The sequence below is a fragment of the Ammospiza caudacuta genome, chromosome 4 (assembly GCF_027887145.1).
Source record: "Ammospiza caudacuta isolate bAmmCau1 chromosome 4, bAmmCau1.pri, whole genome shotgun sequence".
Taxonomy (NCBI): Eukaryota; Metazoa; Chordata; class Aves; order Passeriformes; family Passerellidae; genus Ammospiza; species Ammospiza caudacuta.
In genome coordinates this window covers 46074047-46087598 of record NC_080596.1, presented here as the reverse complement: position 1 = coordinate 46087598, position 13552 = coordinate 46074047, and the positions used below count along the sequence as shown (strand labels likewise).

The 13552-nt window shown below is 38.4% G+C and overlaps 1 protein-coding gene across 1 annotated transcript in view; it reads right to left on the bottom strand.

Moving 5' to 3' along the window:
- SNX25 (sorting nexin 25) overlaps positions 1-13552 on the bottom strand; it is an 82588-nt gene that overhangs the window by 29411 nt on the left and 39625 nt on the right. The window contains exon 7 of the mRNA XM_058803193.1: positions 3288-3478. Within this exon, the coding sequence (XP_058659176.1) occupies positions 3288-3478 (191 nt within the window). The remainder of the gene's footprint in view (positions 1-3287; positions 3479-13552) is intronic.

The following is a 13552-nucleotide window of genomic DNA, read 5'->3' as shown; positions in this document are numbered from 1 at the left end:
AAATGTAAAAACCATAAATATCTTTTTCCAAGCTGTATTTTAAAAAACCCTTAACTAATGTTTTTTCCATATACTGACCAAAATTAAAGCCTATATTTATCTCGTTATGCTTTAAAAAGAAACAAGTCATCAAAGTCTCTCTGTCACAGCAATGTGAACTAAATGCAATGATTATATAAGTATTAGAAAGTACATACTAACCACATAAGGTACCTGACTACTTTACTGCACATACAATAATGTAAAAGCCCCTGCCTTGAGACTCACATGTTCACAAACATACTTCTGTCATAAGAAAACGCATCACCAGGCAAACAGGTGACAACAATTGAAGCTTGGTTTCTTAACATTCCCCAAATTCTGTACCATGATGTATCCTGACATAATATGATCTTACAATCTGAAGCTCAGAAATCACTGTGAAAATCTGCTAAGTCACCAGTTAAATCAACATCTATCCACAGATGCAGTGGAAGATGTTCTGCAGCAGTTTCATCTTAGTCCTCATCAGCTGAATTATGAAGACAAGCTCATTCCACCTCAAAATACACTCAGATGGTTTCCTTGCTATTTCACAGCTAGTTCAGGGTCAGATCCCCAGATCCCCTCCCAGAACCCATGATCCACAAAACAGCTCCACTAAGATGCTGTGACTCCATATGTCAAATCTCACAGATGAGGCGGGGTGGCTGTTATGCTCAGCACAACAGAGGGGAAAAAACCTCATTCACTGGATAAACACAGACAAAAAATTCAACTAATTACTGCAGTACTGTGCAGGCATAGTTCCTAGGAAAAAGGACTAAAACAGCACTGACTATAAAGACATGCTTTATATGTTACACTTAGTCAAACTGCATTTTCTCCAAAAAAAAATCTAACACCGTGGGCAGAGTTTAAATCAGGATCAGAGGTAATGACAGAACTCAGATTCAGAGAATAGCTGTGGTTTATTTGTCTGTTTGCTTGCTTATAAGCATTTGATTAGAATTCACATATGTAGGGTTTCCCTAGAGAACCTGGATTCAAGAAAATTAGGTAAGTGAAACATGTACAAAATCAAATGAATAAAAATCACAAGACTACATAATCAAACAGAACACTGATAGCTTTTTCTTGACTGCAGTAGTAGGGGAGTAATGGCATTGCTGGTAAAAAGTCTTTTATGCATGTTCTGATTATGAGCTTATATATGGAGATGGATTATTTGGAGCTTTCTATAGGATGCATAAGTGAAATCAAAATACAAGTTTAATTCACTAGTCAGCTCTTTGTTCAACTAGTACCAAAAATTCCCCAAAGCTAATAATGCATTCAAGATTCTACACTACACTTATATAAAATATTAATTCAAAACACCATCAGTAAATATCCATTTCTGACCAATTTCATGCAAGTTGAAGAAAGGAAGGCCAACATGCAGTTTCTTCTGCAAAAGCTAGTTCTGCAATTCAGATGCTACCTTAACAGAAATGTTAGCACAACCATACTCTAATATCTAAGGGCCACAAGCTGCAACCTACTAATGTATCTTACCTACTAAATCCCAAACAATGCCTTGCCCTTTTGCTTAGAAAAGAGCCCGAGTGTTCAGTCAATACTGTCGAAATAGGAGGGGCCAACATCCAAAATAACACCAGCTGCCCTGAAATAAGTACCCAGACTGCAGCTACCACAGTGCTAGGAGAGGATAAGAAGGAGCAACAGTGAAGGAACACTAATTCCTCAGATAAGCATTTTTTTGTGCTCAAAAGGGGACAGCATGGCCTCCACCTCTCAAACAGCTTCCCACAGCTTCTTTCCTGGCAATGGAGAATCAGGGACAAGAGAAGGGGGAAGCAGTTTTCCTATTTTCTATACTGACATGACATTAGAGGAGTTCTAGGGCTTCATCACAGAAACACCAAAAGCTTAGAAGTAAAACTGCCTCAGATCCCACTGTTTACACCATCACCACAACAAATGCTTCTGCAAGATGTCATTATTTCTATTAATGGTACCATTAAATCAATATTGAACTGCTCATTGGTATATTTGCAGGACGTAACCCCAGGCCAGCAACTCCCACTAAAAAACCCTATTGGTTCATGAAACATGCAACATGAACTTCAGGAATTCCTTTAATTTTAATTACAATATTATATTTTATTATATTCCTGACCAATCCCTGCCCCTATCAAGTGCACTTTCACTGCTGGACTCCAGTCTTGAACAATCTTATGTCCCATGTATCTATCCAGAAAAGTTGGTAACATCTCAGCAGGCATCAAAAGTGGCATCATTGGCTCATGCAGTGCTGCCACATGCTCCCAGCTCTCTTTTTCTTCTTGGCACCACTTGCTGCATTCAACTTTAGGAAAGAGAATAGGACTGTCTTGGCACAACCTATGACACACCATCTGAAATCATGCTTTAAGGACAAGTGGGGAATAAGGAATCATTGTGTTTCAGACCTTACTCAAGAAAAAACAAAATACAAAAAGTAGGAACTATTTCTCCATTATTCTACTTCTTCTAATATGCTACTAAGTTACAATTATTATAAGGCCATAATGAAAATAAAGATCCCGCTGGAAAAGACAAGCTATTTCCTACCTACATGAAAAACATAAAATCTTTTCACATTTGAATACATCAGCCACTATGCTTTGCCCAAAGGGAACAGAGCAGATTACAAAAGTCACTAAAATTTTTAAAGATTTGCAAGACTAAGTAGTTATTTTATTTTTGTAGATGCTGGCCAACACAATAGTTACTTCTAATTCCAGACTACAGTGGTATTGAAAACCAGCATTCAGTCACAACAGCTTTGCCAAAGACTTTCTGCAACAACTGCTCAGAGTTTTGTCAATTGCCTTCCATAAGTGTTTACTTTTGAATAATTCAGTATCTTCAAAACCCACACATATTTCCTAAAGTAAGTATAACGAGGGCCAAAGACATACTGCACATATGTTGGCAGCCTTTTATTTGAAAGCAAGTTGCTACTTTGACAAAAGCTGCTAAGCTGCATGTCCTTATTAACTCCCTACAGGTGGTATGTCTGAAAAATCACACGTGCTTACAAGCCACTCAGCCCTCTGTGAAGTTTCACATTGCACAATACTCCAAGCTGAGCAATTAATGTGTCTTTTCAGGTACTTCAGTAACCTTTTCCCAAGGTAAATAAACCAAGCAGCAATTAAATTGTACTTGACTCCTGGGGGAAGGGAGGGATTAACGGCAGTGAGGCAACACGATCCAGTGGTAACACACTTAGAAGGACCTTCAGACAATACCATTTGTACCTTCTGACTTGGAGGGCCATCACCTTCATCAGAAATGCCATCTTCCTGCTGATCATAAGCTGGCCCTCCCAGGAGCCTTATTCTCTTCTCACATTGCTTCTTTGCCACTGTCAGCTGATTAATGTACCTCTTCACATTGCGAGCCCTTAGGAGGTCAGCTTTCATTGCTGCAGTTTCTTTTCCTTTTGAATCTAAGAATAAAGCAAATCAGAGGCAGTATTTTACAACAGGAAAACATCCTTGTACCATTGCTTCTGTGAAAAGCAAATCAGAGGCAGTATTTTACAACAGGAAAACATCCTTGTACCATTGCTTCTGTGAAAAGCAAATCAGAGGCAGTATTTTATGACATGAAAATATTGTAGCACTGCTTCTGTGACCTGTTTGATCAAAGCATCTGACATCCATGAATCAGCTATGCTCATCAGTACAGATACTGGCAAGTTTGCATTTGAAACAGGATGATGATTTTGAAACATTCTGCAATGATAACTCAAGGGTTTACACGAAAAAAAAGTTGAGGAAAAAAATCCTTATTCAAATGCATAGCAAAACCCAACCCCTCCAGCTCTCTTTATAGTTTGTTGGAGGACACAGCCCAAGACGTCTATACAGGATGTACATTTATCAGATGGCATTAAGGAAATTACCTACAGCCATGGCAAATGATAACATGTGGAGCTGATGGCCAATATACCTCACTGAACACAGCATTGACTGCCTGGAGTCTCGAGGGACTGGGCTCTCTTCCCCCCAGCCCAGCATGACACATTCCCACATATCTTATTTGCAAGCCCAAACCTCTTGTGCCTGATGTGAACAGCCTATCATACAATATCCCCTCCAGACAACTGACCAAAGTTCACTCAATAGTCAGATGACTAAGAAAAAAATCTTATAATGCCACGCCAACACTGCACAGTACTGTTAAAAAGTAAAGTAATGTGAAGATGACAGTCAGCTGAATAAGACTTAGTAATAGCCAGTGTAATGGTTGTGCATTCTACATTCCATTCCCTTCAGCTAATTACCAGGGTTTAAAAAAATGAGCAGCAGATAAAGCAGATATAAAACCTCATTGTGCAGAAATCATGTTTAATATCTGCAGGATGCAACTGATTTACATTTATACTCTGATTTTATTTTCCTCTTGCTCAATGATAACAACCATGCTTTTTTGGGCTGGAGCTATTACTCAGTAGCAAAGTACTTGGCTTTTACTTGGCTCTGGATTATCTGACTGCTCAGGGATAAATGGTAAAGATCTATTCTACTATGTTTTCAAACTATTAAATGCTAGCAAAATCATCTAGATAAAAACAGCATTTGATTTTCACAAGAGTTGCTGTTAAGAAACAACTACATAGGTTTGTGACTGCAAAAACAGCAAAAAGGAAATCTCTCAGAAATTATTCAAAATCCCTATTTTAAGCAAGTTTCCAATACATTATGGCAACTTCTCCTTTTACAACTGTTTTTATCCTTATATTTCCAACTTAAAGCCACATGTAAGCATTGGATGCAACTCTAAGTTGTCTTTTGCATACTGAAGGACAACTCAAGGTACATGGAGCTCCCTTAAGTTCTACACATAACTGAGTCCAGATAGTCTCCCATTATCTTCACCCATATCTTTAATCTCACTTGATTTCCTTTATGTTTTTATGTTGGTAGGGATGGTTCCTGATACAAATACTCTTAGTATTTTAACGGATGAGTATCATTTGCATCTGAGCTGCCATATAATAGTGAACTAAAGAGATTATACTCACTGAAGCAAATGATAAAATTACCAAAAAAAAAAAAAAAAAAAAAAAAAAGCCATCTGTTTTCCTGGCATGTTATCTCCACAGGGAAGTCAACAGAGCTTTTAATTTAGTGTTTCAGTTCCCTAAACAGAAGTACCAGTATTAATGAGAGAAAAGGAAAGGAAAAGACCTTAAGGACAGAACAATGCTCTCCCCCAAATCAAAACATTTACAGCTATTACAAATACAGGAACAGAACTTTAAAGTTTAAGATTAAATCCCAACCTTCTCCTTGCTGCAGTTGACTTTAAGATGATTTTTGCAAGTTATCAATTCTTTCAATAGTTTAAATGCTTTGGGCTCATAATGCATACCTGAAAACCCACAAACAGTACAATGCAATGATCATTCAGTCTTCTTAAAACAAAAGTACCCTTCTTGATGAGAACAAGGCATTCTGGAAGGGTTTTCAAAGCATGCATGTCTACTTCACCTGAAATCTTATCATCCTGTGACTGCAGCAGGCCCCCAGGAGAGATTAATGAGCCCACCATTTCCAGTGATTATTCCCTGTCTTAACAGAGACCCTTCAAAAACATTTACCTCAGCTCTTCATATCCAAAAGGAGCCACTCCAGCCAAGCATCTCTCAGGGCAGTTCCAAAGCTGGCGCTGCCAGGCTGTTTCTGCTCCATGGGTAAACAGGACTAGGCACTGTGAAAGGGCCAGTGACGTCCTTCACACATAAACAAGAGGCTGCTGAAAAGCAGAGCAAGAGCAGCACACAATGGGGCTGATGTGCTACAGGGCAGGAAAGACAGCATGGAACTGGGGACTAACACTTTCCTCTTCCAAATTATGAAAGATAAACTAGCAGAAATCAGGAGGAGCATTTTCAGCTCAACTGGAGAAGGTTAGGTGGATCACTGGTTTCATCCGAACCGTAATGTGTTTTGAGATTTTAGAGATTTTCAGACCTCAACTGCTCTGCTCTTATCATATTAAGCACTATCAAAACAATATTGTAAGTTATAAAGACTTCTCTTTTGAATATATTCTTGTCTGATTCCATAATCACCAAAATACCGAGACAGAATTAAGAGTGATTCTCCCCATTTCTGAGCATCAGGAAAGATGATGTTCACATTCAGGTATCACTGCATAAACCAAATAAAACCAGAAAGGCATGGAAGGAAAGGCTTGTGTGTATTCACACACCCTCCAGCAAGCTTCAATAAATAGAAAAGAAGTAGATTTCTGCTACTAAGAGACTTTCACCACAATGCGAGGAGGAAAAAAGCATCCTTTGAGTAATATTTTTTTCAAGAGTAGCAACTTTGCACTTTGGGTATTTCTCTAAAAAAATATTATTAAAAACAAACAAAAATCACTCCTTATCAGCAAGACAAGAAAGATGCTACTTTGGGATTTCCTCCCCACAAGCTGCATACACTTTACCAACAGCAACTGAGCAGAGCTTCCATCTTCATAGGAGCAAAGTGTCTTTTACTAACTTCCTCCAAAATAATTCCCCTTATCTGGGGAAATTTTGACAGGACATGCACTGCCTTGGAGGAATTTTAAATCCCAGAAGGGTCCTGTGCAGCTCTCGCAAAGGCAACCCAAAGCAATTAGTACCAAAAGCTGAATTTCAAACTCTGCTTATCAATCCACAGTTGTAGATAACTCAATTTGCACCAAACAACATTAAAATATAAATAGTTGAAATGAGCTCAAACTTACCAAGCAATCAAAGCTATGCTACCTGTGCAAATTGTTTTATTCTCTGCATTTTTTTTTATATCTGCAGTGATTTCTGACAAAGCTGTCTTGTAAATCACTCATAACTATCTTGACTTGAGCTAAGCTAGAAGCATATTCCCAGAAGCATATCCTAACCCACCAAAATTATTTCTGAAAAGTGATTTCTCACACCTAATTTTCTTTCCTCTTCTATTTTTTTCCCCTATGGCAGCTTTGCTACTTGAGGAGGTTTATATCTATTAAATAGATCAAACTGAAGTACATATTCACATCATCCATTTTTAAGTCAGAATGTGGGGCCTTCCAAATTGTCATGCCACAAAATGTCACACAACCTTTATTATACTTAAGCACACTGGAGGATAAACAAAAACAATGTAAATTTGCTTAAAGCAAAAACAATGGTATTTTAGACATGCATGACCTCTTAGTAGTGCTAGCAGAAGGCAGAGATTTCTCATTTTACCTACAAAGTTATGTATGGCAAAAGCATGAATAAAACTGAGAATACAAGTTCTTGTTCCTTTATAGTTTCAGTAACTACTGATCCATGACACCTGGCAGCACATGCAACAGCACTGACCAGCCCTACCTGTCACTGAAGGAGCAACACACATACTCCCCATCACAAGCTTTTTTGCAAGATTTTTTCCAAGAGCCAGGTTAAGCATATGCAGGGCCTCCTAAATGCCATGCTTAGTATTTAAGTAGTGAAGATCAATTTCATATTTTTGTGTAAGCAGTAACTGGAACCGTATATATAACTTACAAGTCTTTATGGACCTCCTCATATCTTAGAAACCTTGAATTACAAGTTTTAAAAGCCTACATAGGCCTGGAAAAGCATTTGTTCAATTCTGTGAGAGCAGGATGACCTTTAAGAACAGCACACACTGTTGTTCTAGTGCCCAAGGTCCAAGGAAAGGACCTTGAGGAGCTCTCCTCTGGTCTGACAAAAGACTGGGGAAAAGAAGTGTTAAATCCCAACCACTTCCACAGACAGCTCTGGGAAAAGGGGCTTGCAGGGAGACCATGGACAAGTCAGGCTCTGATCATTAGCAGTGTGTCATGCAACACAGCCTCCCACTCACAGCCACAGCTGAGAAAAATAAAAGCTCCAGTGGCAGCAAGGCAAAGCTGAGCCTGGGAGTCAGTATGTGCCATACAGTAAAATAAAATCCACCACAGAGAGCCTCGGTCTGCAGGTCCTTGCACCCCCTGTGGTCACATCTATCTGAGCAGTCAGCCTCTTCCCTCCCTCTTCCACTGGACAGCATCTCCATTACCATCACCAGCAGACACAAAGGATCTCAGGAACAGAAAGAAAAACTTCCCCTACAAAGCTGATTTGCAAATCACAAATAAAAGCAAATAAATGTACCACAGACTCTGCAGTCTTTACCCTCAAGCACATGGATTCCCTGCACACTTACTGCTTGAGCATGACGTGCAGGCACAATGTCAGCTCTTTAAGCCTTGCCAGAAAACTGTGCAAAAATAATTGTGTGGGAATGTTTATTCCTGTGTGGAGGATGCAGGTCAGGGGGAGGAATCATAATAGAGTTTTGACATAATTAAGTTACATGGCATCTGTAATCTTCTGGAACCATTACCCATTTTACTTCACTTTAAATTATCATCTTGACAAAACCCACACATCACAACCCACATAACTAAGCTAGCCCACAGTCCCAGGTTTTTTTTTTTAAGTCCCTTTTTACAGCTGAACATTGAAGCCTCTTTCAGAACCCCAGCACCTGAGAGGCCTGCTCACAGAAAGGCCTGTTCCTGTGCCACTTGTCAGCTTTGCTTAGAAAAGCAAATATCTAGACACACAGTGGGAAGGCTCAGCAGGAGAAATCTTCTGCTGCAAGGCAGCAGATCTCTCCACACAGAAATGGCTGCTTATTTGATCTCTCTCACAATCCCTGCCTGAAAACGAGCACTTTTCTCAACAGGGATGCCCTGGGGTCGATTACACTGCAGTGTCTGAAAAACAGCCCCACCCAGTCACATCCAAGGGTGGTTTCTATTCATACTGTAAAGTCATGTGTAAGGTGGAGGGCATAGAAAATTAAAAGGCAAATCAAACAAATCCCTTTACAAAAAAATCCTTAAAAAAAAAAATCTATTGAGAGACCTGCTCTGTGTTGCCCTAAGACAAGGTATGTGCATTTTGCATTTTTGGGGTTTGTTTTCAAAACCAGCTAGTAAAAGAACCTTGCTGAAATTCTGGTAGGATCCTGTAATACAATATCAGTATCAGAAGAAACAAATGTATCTGTTAAAATTAGAACCAGTGTATTTAAGCAGCTTCCTAGTCATGTTACAGCAAATATCAAGTTAATATAACAACTTACTTTTGTCGCTATTTCCCAATTGGTGTTTTCGATACCTTTTCTTTACAAAAATTTAAGATTCTTGCTTCTAGAAACTTGCATATCATCTGTCATTCATGCTAAAATGCCTAATCCAGGTATTTGTCCTCTTACAAACTGCTTTAATAGATCAAAATGCAGTAAACATTTTCAGATAAGCAGTTAGAATCCTTCAAAATCTTCAGCAGATAAGATAGGTTTTGTAAAATAAATAAAAACAAACCAACAAACAACTGAAATAGTTAAAATGTAGCTTATATTTTACTTGGTTCAGTATTTAGAATGAATCTGTATCAAAAGTCAAGATGAGGAGAGTTGTTTATAATTAAAGGTGTAGAAGGATGTGACTATTTGAACCATAGCACATGTGACTGTAGAGAGGTACCATCTGAAAATACCAACAGGAAGAAAAACCAAACAAATTAAACAAACAAAGAAAAACAACAACAAAACTACCACCAAAACCAAGCTGCCTCCTACAGCCACTGCTTGAGTGATCATTACCATTTTGGAAGAAGATACACAGGAAGATACTGCTGGAAAAGTGAACATGTACACACCAGATTCTGTGCTTTTGTGCCAGTGTAAATGAGGGAAGTGCAGTGTCAGAATGCAAGGAAACGGCTTCTATTTACAGTGGCCTGCAGTGCTCCAAAATAAACTATCTACCCCTCTAGAAACAATAATGCTGTGTTAATTTTCTTATTCAACTTCAGCAACAGCCAAAAGCAATTCTCCCAGCCACAGAAATTCCACCATCCACCCACAGCTGGCATCACACTGCAAATCTCTCATATTACTTTGTGTCCCAACATTTTGACCTCTTTGACTCTCTCAGGGAGCCAAATGCAAACCTCACTGCTTAACACGAATCAGATGCTTCTGTACATTTTTGTTTGCTCTCTTATGTTCACATACCAGAAGATTCAAGTCATAGAAATCTGAAAAGTTATAAATCCTACAACATGCCATTGTTTAACTATAGAGGGTTTAATAAAATCATGTGTAGAAGTACTTTAAAATACTCTCTGATTTTATTAGGGTCCTAACAGCTAAATATTTTGCCAATAGGTGGCACCAGCACTAGTTTAAAAGCGTAAAGAATCCTGTCCTTACTGAGCAACAAGCCTTCCTCTCCAACCTTACTGGGCACCAACATTAAATGCATACTTTGGCATCACCAACAAAATAGTAAAAAGGTCAGGTAACTGTAGCTCCTATGAGAAGTCATCAGTCTGATATCTGGTCCTCAGACTATTCATCCTTTAATAATAGACACCTAATCTTTTTAGAAAAAATAAGTATTTTTGGTCAGTTTTAGAGACTTAATTATGTCTCTTTAACCAATAGTAAAAGCCCACAGTCCTGCTCAGGAATACTGATTGCAACTGGTGTGGTCGCACAACGCTTCTTTTGCTAAAAGTATAAATAGTAGCTAAGCACTCACTACTGCAGAGTTTTGGCCACTCTGCTCCACTAACTGCTCCTCAGGTTTTTGTTTATTTCTTCTTCTATTGAAAACACTGCCTTGGAGAGCTCCCATATTTCCAAATGGTGGAGGCTGAGACCAGTCTTGTGTGGAACCCCAGCTGAGTACTGCATCCAGTTCTGGGGACCTCAGCACAGGAAAGACAGAGGAGGGCCATGAAGATGATCAGAGGGATGAAACACCTCTCCCAAGAAGAAAGGTTGAGAGAGCTGGGATTGTTCAGTCCAGAGATGAGAAGGCTTTGGGGACACCCAACTGCAGCCCCTCAGTACTTAAAAGAGGCCTGTAAGAAAGATGGGGCCAGACTTTGTAGCAGGGCCTGTTGCAACAGGACAAAGGGGCAATGGTTTTACACCAAAAGTCGGGCAATTTGGATTATATAAAAGGAGTGTCTTTTACAATGAGGATGTCAAAACACTGGAACAGGCTGCCCAGAGAAGTGGTCCCATCCCTGGAAACATTCAAGGTCAGGTGGATGGGACTCTGAGCAGTCCAGTTGAAGATGTACCTGCTCATTGCACAGGGGCTGGAGTGGAGGATTTTTAAAGGCCTTTTCCAACCCAAACCATTCCATGATTCTACATCCACATACGTACTATCTACACTTGCTCTACTCTCACACCTTGAGAGCAGAATGCTGGCCAGCCAGAGCTCAGCTGCTCCAGCTAAACAGCCAGGCACTAAAGAAGCAGTTACATTTTCAGGACCCAACTTTGCCACAGGAAAAAGGAAATAGCTATCAGTAAGACTCTCTCTTGCCAGGGTGGGGTCAAAGCTAAGAGATGCCCTTGACACAAAAGCCAAGAGCTCATTTAGCAGCAAAGGAGGAACTGTCCTATTCATCCAGCTGCCATGCTCACACATCACTGCAGGTGTGCACCACATGCTGGGGGAGAAGGTTAAAAAGAGAAAGACAGAATGAGATTGTGCAGACACACTTTGATTTTGCATAAAGCTTACATTTAGTTATTCACCATTAAATCCAGGGGTAGCATTACACTGTAGCATCCAGAAAAGTAAACATCAAAACATGATGGCAGTAACATGGCAGTCTGTTCTACAACATTTCCACAATCTTTATGTTCGCAGTGAGCTGTGCTGGGTTTTTTTGTTGGGTTTCATTTGTTCTAAGAAGGGTATCACAGTTTTTCCTTTTGTTTTTAAAATTCAGGAACATATTATATTAATTACCACATTAGGTAAAATGCCTCCACCTCCTTTAGGAAAAATAAGGCACAAAACAGTCTTCTGAACTAAATTTTACCCCTCTACAATTTTGATAGTCCTCTTGAGAATTTATTGTGCATACATAGAGCCTTAAAAATTTTGGTAGATGAAAACCTGAGTGGAATAACTGAAATTAAAAATCTGCCCTAAATTTGTGTGAACTATAAAAAGACTGTATTGGCATGCCTCTGTTGGGCACACTGTTTCATATGTGTCAAGAAAAAAAAAAAATCACCTTTTCCAGACAATGTGCATGACCACTGGCTATTTAATAAACAAAAGGGTTAGCCCCAATAGCTAACAGAGCCAGCAGTGGTAATCAACACTTAAATTATATGAAACGTTACCACAGGAATAAACCAAAAATAAAAGTCCATATCATAATAAAAAAAGTCAATGCACCACCTAGTGAAATTTGTTAGGTTTTTTTTTAGTACAGGTAGAAATCAAGAGCCCATAAAAATGCAGAATCAACTTTATCACATACCACCAACTCTATATTTTTGTATCTGTTCTGCAGCAACAGACAATTGTAGCTTCAAAAAAAAAAATCTTCTGTTCATGATTTAGAACAGTAGATATTTAAACAGATAAAGTCAAGTGAGATAGAGGAGAATTAATTAATAAAGAATTCATTGTAGGAACATAAACTGTATCAAAATATTCCCCAAATCAATTATTGTCTCAAAAAGACCAATGGTAGCACAAATGGAAATACAGGCTTAGCAAGATTTGATTTTTCATAGTGCTCTCAGAGTTAAATTCCGTATCCTCATTTTATTACTTTATGAAATAGACTTTCCATTCAATTATCTTTTATCTGAAAAATATTAATATCTATTTCTATAATGTACACTTGAATAAAAACCAATGCCTACTTTTCCTTTTATCTTGGTTTAATACAAGCAGGATAGCCTACTGGAATGCACATTTAGCCCTATTTTAGAGAGTAAACAAAAAGTATAATTGGTATTGACAACCTTATACTTTCTAAAACTTGAGCATGGACCTCAAGCTCTTCAGATTGCCAAAAATTTCCCCACCCCACAGCATGTTCATTTTCTGTTTCTGCATTTTTCAGTACACTTGAATATACTTTTTAAAGTTTGATATAAGGAACTAGAAAAGGATTTTTTTAACCTAGAGAGATTCAGATCACATGAGAACCTAAAATATTTTGTATTTATTCACAAAGAAATTAATTTTACTATCTGTTGCCTTTTTATTACGCATTGATACGACTTAAGTATACCTCCCTATGCAATGGCTTAGTCAATAATTTTGCCATTAAGATCATCTCCTGATGATATACCTCAGTTTTCACATATTTTGAGAGCCATAAAAAGTAGTATATGTAATAAATATAAGTACAACTGTAATATGCACTGCTTTTTAAAAGGCAGCCATTGCCAAATCATTGCAGAAAATGAAGAGGACTCTTTATTGCAACTCAAAAACGTAATACATTAAAAAGTCAAAATAACTGACTGACAAATTATGCTGTATCATTCCTTCTTCTGTGTTTTGAAAAAAGGACAGACTGAGATTTTGAGGAACAGATTGTATGAACAAGAAAGTGGAAATATGATTCTCAGCATATGAATTTGTAATGTCAGAATTCCCAGTTGCAGCAAGTTCTGAAAATAAATGTATCATAGAT